Here is a 17,476-nt window from a genome sequence, read left to right as displayed (position 1 = left end):
TTTCGAAATGTTTTGACTGATTCCAAAAGATTTTGGGACGCTGATTTCAAAAATGCTATCCGTTTTCGGATAAATCTACATACACCTCGCGAAAATCGAAATCTTTAGTTGGAAAATCGAGTTTTTTTTTAAAAAAAACGACTTTGTTTTGCGATTTTCAAAATGTTTTGATTGGTTTTGATTGATTTTGGGACGCTGATTTCGAAAATATTATCCGTTTTTGGATAAATCCACATACATCCCCCGAAAATCGAAATCTTTGGTTGCTAAATCAAAATTTTACTAATAAAATGAAATTTTTTTTTTGTAATTTTCAAAATGTTTTGACGGATTCTGATAGTTTTCGAGGTGCTGATACCGAATATGGAATCAGTTTTTGGGAAAAAAAAATTTTCTGCCCCTGTTACCAAATTGAAGTTTGAAAAATTGCCAACTTTGAAGCTGATTTTAAATATGAAGACGATGATAAATTTGTAATTTTTTTGGTTTGGTATAAAGATTGTACTTTAGTCTACACAATGCATTCATTAAAATTATTAATTTCATTCATTAAGGGCCTTAAAATTGCATTTAAAGTCACGATTTTGGCCAATTTTGGCTGCCCCTGAAAAACCGGTTTTTTTAGTAAAATTAAAAAAAAATTAAATTACACCAAAGTATGTTTGGTTTACAGCTAACCAGGCGTAAATACGAATTTGTTAAAAATTATCATCTTTCTATGATTTTTCTTATATTATATTATATATATATATATATATATATATATATATAGATAGATATATATATATATATATACATATAATATATATTTTGTAATACTCTCACTCAATAAATATAATTATTTATCTATATGTCTTATTTATTTACATAGTTAGAAAAATTGGTTTTACATTTTTTTCATATAAATGGGGTTCGAACTGGCGAACCTCGAATTGTTATTCTGGCCTGAACCGTATCTTAACAACCTCGGCCATTCGCACAATTGGCACACAACTTTTTTAGGAAGCTTATATCTTTCATTGTCAAAATAAGTCTTTATATTTTTACAAATAGAGGAGGGTTCTTTATAACCAATTGGCCGAGATCGTTAAGTTGCCACTACGGTTGCTCATTGTTTCTCGGTTCAAATCCCCAAGATGCTTGAAAATTCGAATATCTATTTTCATAAATATCAAATATTAGTTCAAAATATTAAATTCAGGTGTCGCATTTCGACCTTGACACTTAGTAAATTTCTGAAAAACCAAAAACTCAAGTTTCGCACTTGACTGTAAGAGAGATACATAGAGAAAAAAAAAAAAAAAAAGAGGAAGCACTGGGGGGAAAGAGGGGGGTAGAGGCAGATGATGAATAAGAGAGATGTGTATGATACATTTCTTTATTAAAAATCAACATTAATACAATATGAGAATAAAAATAACTTTTATCATCAATAACTTAAATAGCCGAGCGGTTTAAGTGACCGCATACTCGGTGAAATCGCTCTGGAGGCAGGCACAAGGTGAGACGGATCGAGTCCAGCTGAAGGCGACGACGACCAACACGGAAGCAGAAAAAATGGAACAGTGCTGGTGGCTGGCTGTTGGCGAGCGCAAAGGGTCCTGAAACGAACACACCAAGTGATGGTCAACCTGAGGTCCATGATGCGAGAGGTTACACGCAGGGAGACACATTGCGGAAGATGCATGCCGGATCCAAAAATCTACCGAAAAACCCAAAATGAAAAAAAAATGAAAAAAAATGAAAAAAAAAGAAAAAAAATGAAAAAAAAGAAAAAAGGAAAAAATGGGAAAAGAAGGGGAAGGAGGAGGGGAAGGGGAGGTGGAGGGACCTAAAAAAACCCCCCTAAGTCCCAGATGAATTTTTCTCTTTTCTGTTCAATGCTGAAACTTTTTTATGTTTTTTAGTGTTCCCTCACACCAATTCCCAAAGCCAACACTCGAATGAAATGAGGTCAACGTTGAAATTTTCACAACGAGAAAAAATTACTGGGACTTAGTTAAAATTTTTAACTTTGTCCCAATAAAATTTCTCGTTGTGAAATATTCAATGTGAGCCTCATTCATTCGAATGTTGGCTTTGGGATAATACAGCATGCATAAATAACTCGTCTGTCTTAATTGAAAAGGTTTCAGAAAATTTGGACTTAGAAAAAAAAATTATCTGAAAAAACTTAGAAAATAAAAATTATTCGAAAGAATTATAATCAGAAAATTTGGACTTAGAAAAAAAAAATATCTGAAAGGACTTAAAAAAAAAAATTATTCGAAAGAAATATAATCAAAAAATTTGGACTTATAAAAAAAAAAATTATTCGAGAGAATTATTTAATTAATCGATGAAATGAAATCATATTTTCACATTAAAATCGTTTATACGACTTGATAAAACATGTGAAACCTTTACAATTAATCGAGACAAAAAACAAATATAGCTGACTTGAATAATATACAAATTATTGGAAAAAGCCAAAAAGAAATTTGATAAAACTTGTAAAATGAAATAATAAAAAATATTCAAATGTAAACATTAACTACTTCAAAACTGTTTAAATCTGATTGTTATCCTATAGAAATTGAGTTAAATAATTTTTACAACTTGATTCGAATAATAATCTTGTAAACAAAATTATGTTTTGTCTAATCATTCAAGTCAACTCTTTGAAACTTTGATTGCTAACACTCGAATGAAATGAGGTCCACGCTGAAATTTTCACAATGAGAAAAAATTACTGGGACTTGCCCCAATAAAATTTTCTCGTTATGAAATATTCAATGTGGTTCTCATTCATTCGAGTGTTGGCTTTGGGATGACATAGCATGCAAAATTAACTCGTCTGTCTTAATCGAAAAGGTTTTAAAAAATTTGGACTTAGAAAAAAAATGATCTGAAAGGACTTAGAAAAAAAAATTATTCGAAAGAATTATTTAATTAATCGATGAAATGAAGTGATATTAATCAAATCAAAATTGTTTATATGACTTGATAAAACATGTGAAACCTTTACAATTAATCACAAACGTAGTAACAAATGTAGTTGACTTGAATAATATACAAATTATTGGAAAAAGCTATAAAAGAAATTCAATAAAAGATGTGAAATGAAATAATAAAAAATATTCAAATGTGAACATTAAAAACTTCAAGACTGTTTAAATCTGATTATTATCCTTTAGAAATTGAGTTAAATAATTTTTACAACTTGAATCGAATAATAAACTTGTTAACAAAATTATGTTTTGTCTAATCATTCAAGTCAACTCTTTGAAACTTTGATTGCATGTCTTGATCAAAATTGTTTTTATCAATAAAAGAATAAAAATCTATCATTTAGCTATGCAGCAATATAATTGAATAAATTTAAAATAAAACTACAGTAAAAGACTTTTAAAAGCTGCATTTAATTAACAATTTGGTAAGTTGTATTGACTATTTAAAATATTTTGATCAAAACCAACAATCGTGTTATCCATAAATAAGAATGTACATGCAGACAATGTCGCTACAGGGAAAACACATGATTCTTGATACTAGAAATGTAATTTTAAAAATTGTTTCCGTAGAATAATGAACAAGAGGTGTTAGAACAAAGTAAATTTGTAATTTGTAATTTGTAACAAAACACCATCTATTTAAGGGTTACATAAGGAGGGGTGCTAGGGCTACTTCAACGAACAAGTAATCAATGCATTCAAAAAGCTGTATTGGTTAACTAATAATTTGGTAACAAAAATTTAATATAAATAATAATTCTGAATTCCACACAAAATCTGCTATTCATAGAACAAAAAATTTGTGATTGACTATTTATGGAATTGTAATATAATAAATTACTTTCAATGTAATTGATACATACGAGAAGTACAAATTTTATTGTTTAATATTGATTTAAAACATATATAAAAGGCACTTGTATAAATAAATAAAAAAAAAGACTGAATCAACATGTTTTCCCCATAACAAATTAAATAAGAACTTAAGTCTTTTACACATATATCTGCCAAATTAATTTAAAATCTTTTATTCGCATAATTATATACGTTGAACAAAAAATAGATTGTATAAGGTATACTATGTAAAAAATGATATTGACTCAAATATTATGATATAAACAATATTTTCAGCAGATATATGTATATAATTATATTCCACTAAAATATATACAGACTGCTTTATAAATGATATTGAATAACGTGACAAGTTCTCAAGGCACCTTCAAATTAATTTTCATTTATTAATTTCATTTAATATGAAAAACAAGCATTAAATACATAATTAATAAGAAATATTATTGATACAAACATAAAAAATAGCATGTAACACAGACTCGGTCAATAATTGTAAACTCCTTTCAGAACATAAATTATAATAAATATCTTTTTATGAATTTCTATTGAAATTATAGTTTCACTAAAGATGACAAACAATATTGTGTTGGAGTAAATATTTTCAAAATCATTTGACTGCTTTAAATTCAAAATTAAGAAAAACTTAATTCATATATATATTATATTATATTATATACATATATAAGTTAAATATTGAATATTTAAAACACTATAGGTGCAACAGATCTAGTACGATAAATATCTGTATATAATTCTAGAAAAATATTCTTTGACTCGATATGTATAAAACATGCTTTGCACTTACATTGTTAGATATCCTCTGCAACAGCTCCCAAAACATTGGGTCATTACTGGAACCACCTCTGGAGCATCTGCCAGAAATCTCAAGTACTCAACACAAAATCACTAAAGAACAGTACATAACTTTAGTCTTTTACAAGTCTATTTGACCTGTAGCTATTGTCCGAGTAAAATCTTTACACAATACACGACACAAACTTATATAGAGACTTTCGTGAATTTAGAATTCAATAAAAACAGATATGTTGTAGAAGTACTTAAGTATAACCTACAAAAGCACATATATAAATTATACTATTGATAATTGCATGAATATAATTAAAGGATACATTGGCGCTGTAAATAAATTGTACTCAAGTATAACGTACAAAAACCACATATATGAATTATAATATTGATAATTGCATGTATATAATTGAAGGATACATTGGCGCTGTGAAAAAATTGTTTAATTATAAAATTGATTTAAAATGGAGACCCTGAAAGAGATACTTATCAAACTATTCAAGGTACACCTAGGTACTTCGACAACACACCCAATTTTTTTACTTTTTATGAACATTTGCGATGAATTTCCTGTATCATTATTATCTGCTAAATTAATTAACGAGTTGATGTACAAATTAACAGAATCCAATCAAAGATTTAATTAAAAAGTCTTAATTAACGCATGTTAATTCACGAAAATTTCTTTGACAATCGAAGCGTGTCAAAAAGTCTGTGTCAAAAGTGTCAAAAAGTCTGTGCCCACTTGTACAATTTAAAGCGCGAAATTCAAATAGAAATTTAAAACATTGTAAAATTCACCTATTTGAATATATACGGTAGAAGGCAATGTGTATAGTCTTTATACAGTAAAAAAGCAAAGTCTTTAGATATGTGATAGATACATTTTTATATAAAAAATTGTAGATTTGAAATATGCTTTTTATCTTATATATTCATAACACATATCCAAAGACTATACACATTGCCGTGAAATCATAAAAGATAAATGATGAGAATATGTAAGAAATATGAATTACAGCAAATGTCTAACCTAAAAATGCACGTTTTACATCAAAACAAATATTAGTTGACAGCAAATATAGATAAATAACATAGACCTTATACAATTTCATGGACTGCTAGTCCCCATACATTTCTCAAGTAAAAAAGTGTCAAAAGATGTTCTATGGTATGAGGGCATACGAGGGTAATTTTGCGGCCGAGATATGTCAAACTCGATCGCCCCTCGATCGCTTAAACGTCAAATGAAAGTCCGTGTGTTCGAAATTGTTGGCAGAATATTATATAATATACAATTTATGTTGAACTAATGAACGTAATGAACTATTTATTTATTAATTTATTTATTTTAGTTATACAAAGTGTTTAAGGGAAATTAGAAACAAAAAATTAAAACAATATTTTACATATTATAAAATTAACTGAAAATAAGGACAGTTGGCTAGAGCTATTATGGAAATTAGAAAGCAATAATGAAATATTTGTTTAAATGTATATATTTATTATTGGTGTTTAAAAAGCACAATTTTCGTATGAAAGCGGAGTACATATTTATCAACTTTGTTTCTTTCTTTCTTCATGGTGCATTCTAATTGTTAAGTAAATTTTTGCGACAAAGTTGATAAGGTCATGATAATGCTGGACAAATTGCTGGAAATAACTTGATCTAAAAAAATGTGCAAGTCCCAAGTCATTCAACTTTCAGAGAATCATGCTTTCATATGAACTTTTGTACATTAAATTTAAAGAATTTTGAATTAGGCTTTCTATATAAACATAAATTAAACATTTCTTCGGAAGGATATGAAAGATATCCTCGATTTATTATATCGATCAATGTCGAATTTCCCGGAATACTTGCGAAGCATACAGAACAGCACAAAACAGGTTTTACTGCAATCAGGCACCTTACCTAACACATTTTAGAAGACATTTTACTTTTAACAATTTTACAACAGGTATATTTTTATCCTCTTTTAGTTTAAAAACCCGAACGATCAAACATCACGTGAACCCAAGTAACTGTAAAATTTAAGCGATCGAGTGCATTCGACTAATCTCGGTAAAGCTCGTGTTCGTATTTGACATATCTCGGCCGCAAAATTACCCTCGTACGCCCTCATACCATAGAACATCTTTTGACACTTTTTATGCGCTCAACTAGCAGTCCATGTATTGTATAAGGTCTATGATAAATAAGCATAAACAGCAAATTCAACTCATAAATGTGTCATCGCCACATCCGGGTCGTCAAGTTTCACTTAAAATCCGCTAGAGGAGAGCTTGCCCGTTGGCCATTATAATATTTAAATTCATTTTCAGAATGCGCAAAGTTGTCTATGGTGACTATTGTAGCGTAGCCTATCTATAGCCAACCGAGCATATTTATTCTATGCTGCTTGTTTTGTTTTATAATTTGGAAGCGAAGCACAGGATAACTGCATAGTGACGAAAAGCACTTCGAGCTTACTAAGTTTTATTCAGTGTAATCGGTCTGTAAAAACATTTTATCCTTTATATATAGATGAAAATGGATGATTCCATAAAACGTGAAGATTCTATGGAAAGAGAACGCGATCGATCCAGACGCGGCGACCGGCCAAGCAGGTTCAGTGATGCTACGCGCGATAAAAGTAGAGATCGGGAAGAACGCAGGCGAAAGGATTTTAAGCGTTTGTATGTCTCAAATATCCCATACGAATATCGATGGCAGGAACTGAAGGATTTATTCCGCGAAAAGGTATATAATTTTGTTTTTAGCCACTGTTCTGGATTGCTGCTCAAACTTTCCCCTATCTTGGAAAATGGCGGCTATAATTGTTTACTCTCAATTTAACGCACTTATAAGTTTCTCTAGAACATTTTATATGTTTATGGTGGAATTAGTTGTCTTTGATTTCTATATTCGTCGCATTACTGAGTTGTTAATATTGCATATTGGAAATATTTTTTTTAAGTCTCAGAAGTTCACTTTATGAGTTTGCCAGTTATCCAAACAGTAAATTGCCTTCTATTTGTCTTGAATGTAAAAGGATAAAGGGCTACTGGAATGGGGAAGCTATTTAGCATCAAGCTCATTACTATATGATTCCTATTTCTATCTTTGTTGTTCATAATTTTGAAATAATTGTTTTTCTCTGGAATCCAAAAAAATAAGAACAATTTGATTTTGGTTATCTGGTTATGATCTTTTTATCATTTATATTGCTCAGGTGGGAGAGGTTGCGTTTGTAGAGCTTTTCTATGATGAAAATGAAAAATCTCGGGGATGCGGAATTGTTGAATTTTCCAATGACCAGTTGGGAGAAAAGGCTTTGGATGTCATGCAAGGCTATGAAATTAAAGGTCGCAAGCTGAAATTGAAAGAGGATGATAGTAAGTGAAATTTATAAAATGTATAGGGGTTCCTGTATCAATTTTCTCAACTTTATTTCCTCTACATGATGCTCTTGATTTTTTTGGAAACAATTTTGCAGCTAAAATTATAGTCATGTAATGTTTTTCTTTATAAATCAGACGCTGAAAGAGATAAGCATGGTTTCATTATAAAAGGAGGGAGACACCGGAATGATGACAGGCGTCCTGATTTGCGAGATGAAATAAGAAGGTTAGTCATCAGAGTAATTGTATAATGAAACTGTAGAGGAATTGAATTATTTGTTATTTCTGCCACTGCAGGTCTGGCTACAATGATCGTCTCTCAAATGATATTCCAAGAAGTACACCCAACTTTAACACATATGGTTTGAGTTTGTCTTTCCTTGAAAGCTTGGGAATTAAAGAACCTCTACAGAGTAGAGTTTTTGTTGCTAATGTAAGTTTGGAATTTTGTCGATTCTTTCTCAAATTTGGTTAGAAACTCAATTGTTCAAAGTGCTGAATCTTGTATTTTTTTTTTTTTTATTGTATATCATTGCTTTATTTCCTGTTTTCATTGATTTGAACAGTTTTTTTTATTTGTTCGTTCCATATGCCTTGCTGATTTCAGTTGGACTACAAAGTAGATGCAAAGAAGCTGAGGGAGGTTTTTAGACTTGCCGGTAAAGTTCAGAATGTCGACTTATCTGTTGATAAAGATGGAAATAGTCGAGGGTTTGCTGTGATCGAGTTTGATCACCCTGTAGAATCTGTTCAGGCAATTTCTATGTTTGATCATCAAGCATTGTATGATCGTAGAATGACCGTTCGTATGGACAGAGCAGTTGAAAAATTGGATCATTCACGTTTGCCTGAAGGCTTAAAGGGAATTGGTCAAGGTTTAGGCCCTAATGGAGAGCCTTTAAGAGATGTTGCATACAATTTGCCAAATAATAGCAGTAATAACACTACATCAAATTCTGCACCTCCTCCAGTTGCTAACAACCCAATTGGCAATTCTATTCCGCAAGGGCTTAATCTTGCAGCATTAAGTAATGTTGTTGGGGGAAATCTTGCTGGTCTAGGGACTATTCAAAGCCTTGCGGGAAGTTTAGGTGCACTATCAAACCCCCTACTGTCTTTAGGTGGAGGAGATTTAGGTAATTTAGGTATTAATAATTCCAACTTGAATGCTTTGAATACAACAGCAGGGGCTATGAATGTGTCTAATAACATGGCAAGTGGAAATCTTGCTGAACTTAACAATTTGTCCTCCACTCAAAACACTCAACAAATGTCTTCATATAATAGAGACAATGCATACAACCAGAACTCATCCCTGAATAATGCAGGATACTTGAGTACAAGTTATCCTATTAGGGATTCTTACAATTCAAATCAGCTGGATTCATATGGAACTACAGACTTATACAAGAATTCTAATAAAATGAGTGGACAGGATGGAGGAAACAGATCTAGCAGCAATATACTTTCTGTCACAGATACCCTTATGATAAGCAATGTAAGTAAAAAGTGTATATTTATATTTTACAGTTACTAAACTATTTTTAACATTTCAGTTGCCAGCTAATTGCACATGGCAAGATCTACGTGCAAAATTCAGGGATCTCAATGGAATTGAGAATGTAGAGATGCGTGGAAAAGATTCAGGACTCATCAGGTTTACAAACGAAGCCCAAGCCGCAAGAGCTTACAGTATCCTTTTTAGTAAACCATAAGATACCAGATATAAAATAAAATGTATAGATTTAGTAAAAGCTTTCCTTAACTTACATAATTCAGAATCAATCGACGGAACAAGATTTTGTGGGAAGAATCTGCACATATCCTATTATTAAGCTAAGTAAAAAAAATTTTTATTCTAGAATATGTTTTCTTTTTTTAATGTAACCAATGACTATATTTGTATGTAACCAATAAATACTTCATATGTAAGTTCTTTTATGTAGATTTTTTGGTGAAATATATGCACAAATTAAATTAGGTTTGAACTATTTTTTGTGGCATATGCAGTTGATTAAAACTTGAATTGTATACAGAAATCTAATCTTATTATGGTTAAATAACATGCATTAATTTACTTTAATTTTTAATAAATAATTAACTGCAGCATTGCATTCCACAAAACACCCATCACAATATACAATAAAAGGAATAGAATTAGATTATAAATTAGAAGAATAGAATAGAAATTTTTTAGTAAAATACCTTTCTTAACTTACAACATTTTGTGGAAAAAATCTGCACATATTCTATTATTAAGCTAAAAATTTATCTTGTAGAATGTTCTTTTTTTAATATATTTACAGTAACATTGTACTTTATTTTAGAATGTCGGCAATAAATATTTTATATGTAAATTCTTTTATGAACCTTAAATTGTTTGGTTTGTTAAATATATGCATAAATCTAATTATGTTTGAACTAATTTGATATATGTCAAGTGTAGTTTGCATCTAAACTTTAATTGTATGCAGAATTTTTTTTAAACTTCAATATGGTTCAATAACATGCATTAATTTACTTTCATTCCTAGTGCAAAGAAATAATAATTAATTACCTGCAGCACTGCATTTTGCAAAACACTCATAGCATTATATGTTTAGAACCATGTAATTATAATTTGGCCTTCTACCCACAATTAATTATATTACAACGCTGCCCTGAAATTGAATGTAAAAACAAAATTTGAAATTATAACATTTATAATGGTTTTATACATAATTACACTATATTTATGTCTATGTCAACTTGTCTTATATTGAAGTTTGTTTTACAATCATGTACACATCAAATTGATTTCAAATTTAATGATAATTATATTTATTTCATCATTCTAAGAATAAAGACAAGCCCATGCATCACATTATTAAACAGGTGCTTTTTGTACAAGCTTAAACCAATGGCCACATTCACATCTTCTTGGGGAATTCTGAAATAAAATATAATTGATGCAATAAGTCTTATTTACTTAAAAGAAAGAATTTACTTAAGTTTAGCAGTATTTACCTGGTGCAACCACATCCATTTCACTGCTGTGGCGTCTTCTTCACCTGAAAAAAAAAAATTAGATTAAAAACTGCATAATAGTTTACTATTAGGAATTTATAATAGTTAAAAAAAAATACATGTTAAAATTGCAATTGCACTGATAACTAAAGAAAACATGTTAGGTTATAAGTAATTTTAAACAAAGAACTGATAGAAAATTTAATTTTCTAAACAAATGATTTATTATTGATTTCAATATAAAAGTGCTGAAATTTACAATGCTAGTAAACAACAACTTGATGTATTGTAGACATTCTAGCCAAGACTTACATATGCATCCCACAATGCGAGACTCGAAAGCTGATGGGATTAAATTAGGTTCTTGTTGTGTCCCAGCATTTCTTTTGATTACTTTCATGTCGAAGGGATCTTCATTGCCTGCAGCAATAGCTTGGAGTTCCCTTTTCTCAATACCCGTTGCATGTTCCATGATGTCAGGCATCACTAAAAAGATAATTGTTGAAATATTTCATAATTTATCATGAAATTGAATCGCCATGTTGTCAATTTAAGATCAACATGTCTAGATTTTGTATGAAGCAATAAACTTAAGACCAATATTTAGGTTCTACAGTTGTTTAAATAAATGAATATCATAGTATTCATAAGTATTTTATGTTATATACTAAATAATGAAGTAACAATATTACGTAACACAAATTTCTGAAAACTACAGATTTTTTTACTTGGCACTCGGGTCCAAAAATTAATACTTACTTTTACAGTATCTGGCCACAGACATTCCGACATTGCGGTTAATTGTATTTAAAGCGATTTTTCCACACAACGAAGCCATTTTGACGGCACACCAAAGTGTTATTTTACGACTTTTATTTCTTTGCCAAGAATAAATCGATCAGTAGCTCCAACCTTAGCAAATAAATGTCAGATGTTACGATTGTTTTAATGGTACTCCTGCAACTTGATCGCGGGATTTATGAAAATTTTATATAGATATAAATATATATTATACAGGTTATATATGGCCTAGATGTCGTAGTTCTTATGAAAATTGGATATATAAATAAATATATTGATTTTTCCATCATTATATATGGCCTAGCTGCCTTAGTTTGTATGGGAAATGGATATATAAATGTATATATTGATTTATACCTGATTATATATGGCTTAGCTGCCTTAGTTTTTATGGGAAATGAATATATACATGTATATATTAATTTATACATGATTATATATGGCCTGGATGCATCAGTTTGTACGGGCAATGGATATATAAATGTATATATTGCGTATAAAGGAATCCAATAAGATTTCTAGATTCATAGAAGCGATTGCATGCAGCGCCTCTATGCAAAATCGTTCCCAATTCGTGAGAAACTACTGTCAAGTTGAATCCATGGATAGGAAGAGCCGACATCGAAAGAACAAAAAGCTATACACGGATTTATATATTGTTTTTTCCATCATTATATATATACTAGCTGGCCTAGTTTGTATGAGAATTGGATATATACATGTATATATTGATTTATACATGATTAAAAATAGCCTAGCTGCCTTAGTTTGTATGGGAAATGGATATATAAATAAATATATATATATTGATATATATTGATTTATACTTGATTATATATATACTAGCTGGCCTAGTTTGCATGGGAATTGAATATATACATGTATATATTGATTTATACATGATTATATATGGCGTAGCTGTCTTAGTTTATATGGGAAATAGATATATAAATGTATATATTGATTTATACATGATTATATATGGCGTAGCTGTCTTAGTTTATATGGGAAATAGATATATAAATGTATATATTGATTTATACATAATTATATATGGCCTAGCTGCTTTAGTTTGTGTGGGAAATGGATATATAAATGTATATATTGATTTATACATGATTATATATGGCCTTGCTGCTTTAGTTTGTATGGGAAATGGATATATAAATGTATATATTGATTTATACATGATTATATATGGCCTAGCTGCTTTAGTCTGTATGGGAAATGGATATATAAACGTATATATTGATTTATACATGATTATATATGGCCTAGCTGCCTTAGTTTGTACGGGAAACGGATATATAAATGTATAAATTGATTTATACATGATTATATATGGCCTAGCTGCCCTAGTTTGTATGGGAAATGTATATATAAATGTATATATTGATATTCCTTCAAAACCGGGACCATAATTATATATCTAAGGACGTATAAAGCGATATATGAATGTATATATTGATATTCCTTCAAAACCGGGACCATAATTATATATCTAGTAGCGTATAAAGCGATATATAAATGTATATATTTATATTTCTCTAAAGCCGGGACCATAATTATACATCTAAGGGCGTATAAAGCGACATATGAATGTATATATTGATATTCCTTCAAAACCGGGACAATACTTATATATCTAAGGGCGTATAAAGCGATATATAAATGTATATATTGATATTTCTCCTAAGCCAGGACCATAATTATATATAATAGGGTAAAAAGGAATCCAATAAGATCTCTAAGTTTCTACTGCGATTGCATGCAGCGCCTCTATGCAAAATTGTTCCCAGTTCTTGAGGAACTAACATTTGACAGTTCTTGCGTAAAAAGGAATCCAATAAGATTCCTATGATTCTAAGGAGATTGCATGCAGCGCCTCTATGCAAAATTGTTCCCAGTTCTGCGATTGCATGCAGCGCCTCTATGCAAAATTGTTCCCAGTTCTTGAGGAACTAACATTTGACAGTTCTTGCGTAAAAAGGAATCCAATAAGATTCCTATGATTCTAAGGAGATTGCATGCAGCGCCTCTATGCAAAATTGTTCCCAGTTCGTGAGGAACTACGTAGTGACTACCGGGTTCATATGGTTCTGTGTTAGATGTCGCCACCGACCCGTACGTCAAACGTTTCATAAGAGAATATGAATTCAAATCTATTATGGCGGGTTGTTTGAAAATCGAAAATACAAAGGTGTATTTTTATTTATATACCCGTAGCTGAGGTTTTGTCTTCATAGTTAGTATATAAATTGAATATATAAATATATCTTGATAACCATAATTGAGTGATATCATATCAACTTGTATGAAATGGTAAATATACATACTAAATATGTAGTTACCATAGTGATAATTTTTATTTGTTTGATTCCTTTTATTTGATTAAAAAATCTCCCAAAAACATATTTTATTAACACACTTTATATAATTTTATAAATACTTAACTCTAAAATGAGTCAAAACTTTATTGAAAGTGTTGGTTCCAAAAATATTCTGCCTCATAAATCTGAAAGTAAAGCCGATTGTATAAGAAGACTTACTCATTTGTATCTAAATGATAAAAATATAAGAATTATTGTAAGTGTAAATTATATTTATTTGAAATTTAAATTAAATTATGATAATATATATATATATATATATATATATTATATTTATAATATAATTTTTTTTTTAAAGGGAGACATATCAGTTTGCATGAATTTATCAGTGTTATATCTTCAAAATAATTTAATTTTTAAAATTGATAATCTTGGCGGAGCACCGACAATAAAACATATTAAATCCAGGCAGCTCAATGTGCTTTGATCCACGAACCAGGTCACTGCCTTAATGTGAGCCATTATGTTTTATAAACTATGCTACTCTATACCTAAATTATAAAAATATCATTTACCTCTAAGAATCTTCGGCTGATAGATGTCTCAGGAACAGGTATAAATTCAATATTGCCCTTGAAACCATTGCAAAAGTTGGAAGTTTTTCGAGCAAATGATAATTTCTTTCCAAGTGCTGATGATTTTGTTGAATGCTTGCAATCTTGGTTATATTTAAAAGAGGCTGAATTTAAGAGATGCCCAGCCACAAAACTTAGGCGATATAAAGATACCATAATTGGCAATTCACATAGATTAGGTACTAATTGATTTATTCTGCATTTCATTAATAATTTGATTTTCATTTAATTACTTTTAACTTTGATACATTCTCATATTATTCACACTTTTCTGCCAGAAATGCTTGATGGTAAGCCAGTATCTCAAATATCCAGAGTGAGCTTAAACAAACTTTTGGAAAACCAAGCAAAGGCCAAAATTAGAGCCAAACAACAGTCGCATGAAAAATATCAAGATTTAAGAAAATCCCTCTGTGAAGATAATATTGAAACCTATATTAATATGAATGCAGAAGATTTCAATGAGTTGCCAAATAATTCTTCATATATATCTTGGAACAGCTGTGAGTCCATTAAATATCTATTAATATTATGTTAAATCTTTGTATTATTTTTTCTTTTTATTACTTTTAGTACCAAGTAATGAATTGCCAGGATTTTTACGCCAACAGTTAAGAGGCAGTGCAAGGACTGTCGCTCCAAAATTTAATAAATAAGTAACATTATGCTCTTACTAACATTTTTGTAAATTTAAATTCTATGACATAAAAATACAATTGAAATCAATTGTGTAATTATTAAACATTCAATCAAATTAAAATGTTTTATTATTAAGCTTTAAATAAATGTTTTTTACATACATGTGTGCATATATGCATTCATCATATTTGTATATATATATATATATATATATATATATATATATATATATATTAGGGTGGTCCTTAAAGTGGTCATTCTCGAATTTCCTTGCTCCCAGGGGCTCAAATGGTTCCAAATTGATAAAAAACAATTCTCTGAAAGTTTTGGCTCTTAATATTAACGTTTAGATAGAGCGCAATTCAATCAAAGTTTGTATGGAAAGAGCATGGAAAAAAATTTGAAAATTAAAAAAAAATGTTTTAGGTATAACTTAGCGATAAATGAATGAGTTTTATTCATTCATTTGTTTACTAAATTACATCTAAAAACATTTTTAAAATTTTTGAAAAATTTTTCATTCTATTTCCATACAAAACTTTGATTGAATTGCGCTCTATCAAAACGTTAATATTAAGAGCTAAAACTTTCAGAGAATTGTTTTTTATCTATTTGGAACCATTTGAGCTCCTGGGAACAAGGAAATTCGAAAATGACTATTTTAAGGACCACCCTAATATATATATATATATATATATATATATATGCAAATATGATCTTATCTAAAATCTTATTATAGACATTGTATATTAAGCTTTTTTTCTCATATGTCTGCTCTCGAATATTCATTTATTGAACAAACTCTATTTCCATAGAATAAATAATGTTTTCTTCTCGGGTAACATATATTTGTATTTTTCTTTGATGACTTATTAGATTTATTTACAATCTTTACAATAAATATCTTTCTTTTTTTAAAATGTATCATTAATTTTCTGATTCGAATTGAAATTAGTTTAAAAGCAACTCTGTGTTTTCAAATGTGGAATGTTTGTTCAATGTATTTTATTCTTTTTAATTTAAATATGTGAAAAATTTTGCTAAATATTTTGGAGAGTAGATGAGTGTACTGAATTATATTTCAGTACTAAATAAGTTATAAATTAGATATCTAGCACAATGAAAGCCATCAAGGAAATATATAATAGCAAAATTTAATGCATATATTTAAATTATACATATATTGAAAGGCAGTGGTTTTAATTTATGATATTATCTAAAATTGTTTTGCTTATTTACTTTAAAAATATAAAATAAAATACTTATTATCATACAAAAATGTTTCTTTGCAAAACGTAAAAAAGTTGCAGCATATACTTTAATAGCTGATTGAATAAACCATCAAGTTTAAATATAAATAATTAGTATGTTTTTAAATATATCTTAACTTTCATCTTTTCACTGGATCAAACATTTTTAAAAATATTCTCTTATTATATATAATCTGGAATACTAATTTTATAATCTTTATATAAATATTTATAATTAAAAAATATAACAAAAGAGATCCCTAACACTAGTGAAAAATAAAATATATTAATATATAAGTGATCAAATATTTATAATTTCAAATAAAAATAATGTTGTATGTATATTTTACTTATTTATAAATGAACAGGTCATAAAATGACAAGCATGAATAGACAATGAAATATATTTTGAAGAATAAGATAAAATCTTATATTAGTATTTCGATTGTATGTATATTTATAACAAAATATACATTTAAATTATTTGTGACTTAAATTAAAATTTTTCTTGTTTTATATTTAAAATCTTGTTAAATATTCAAATTCATGTGCAACCTGCAAGAAAAATATTTACAGGTATAGATTTTTGTCTCGGTGTAGCATTTAATATTACTCAATTGTAAAAATAATCATTTGGGAGAAAATTAATTAATCAGTGATTAATTGATTTTGATCACTTATTTGTTTTGTGTTTCTTTGTCAAGTTGTGTACTATGTTTCTCTGTATTTAAGTACTAAAAAAGACTTACTAATTTTCACTTACTAATAATTCCTCT

The 17,476-nt window shown here is 29.0% G+C and overlaps 2 protein-coding genes across 2 annotated transcripts; one reads left to right on the top strand and one right to left on the bottom strand.

The window, feature by feature from the left end:
• The first annotated feature begins 6,994 nt into the window (after window positions 1–6,994).
• On the top strand, window positions 6,995–9,953 carry LOC113382907 (myelin expression factor 2-like). The gene is made up of 7 exons (XM_026621155.1): window positions 6,995–7,398; window positions 7,871–8,033; window positions 8,175–8,265; window positions 8,337–8,472; window positions 8,647–9,537; window positions 9,596–9,731; window positions 9,819–9,953. The coding sequence occupies exons 1-7, from the start codon at window positions 7,183–7,185 to the stop codon at window positions 9,872–9,874; spliced, it is 1,689 nt and encodes a 562-aa protein (XP_026476940.1). The 5' UTR covers window positions 6,995–7,182; the 3' UTR covers window positions 9,875–9,953.
• An 827-nt stretch (window positions 9,954–10,780) lies between these two features.
• Window positions 10,781–11,958, bottom strand: LOC113382908 (cytochrome c oxidase subunit 5B, mitochondrial-like). Its single transcript, XM_026621156.1, has 4 exons — window positions 11,805–11,958; window positions 11,358–11,531; window positions 11,046–11,089; window positions 10,781–10,968 (listed from the first exon to the last, which is right to left on the bottom strand). Exons 1-4 carry the CDS (start codon window positions 11,881–11,883, stop codon window positions 10,906–10,908), a joined length of 360 nt encoding a protein of 119 aa, XP_026476941.1. The 5' UTR covers window positions 11,884–11,958; the 3' UTR covers window positions 10,781–10,905.
• Between the last annotated feature and the right edge of the window lie 5,518 nt (window positions 11,959–17,476).

This window comes from Ctenocephalides felis, unplaced genomic scaffold (assembly GCF_003426905.1).
Source record: "Ctenocephalides felis isolate EL2017-DRISC unplaced genomic scaffold, ASM342690v1 CF-g0.4_SCAFFOLD_03570, whole genome shotgun sequence".
NCBI classification, from domain to species: Eukaryota; Metazoa; Arthropoda; class Insecta; order Siphonaptera; family Pulicidae; genus Ctenocephalides; species Ctenocephalides felis.
Note: the sequence above shows the minus strand (reverse complement) of the source record. Positions and strands in the feature narration are given on the sequence as shown.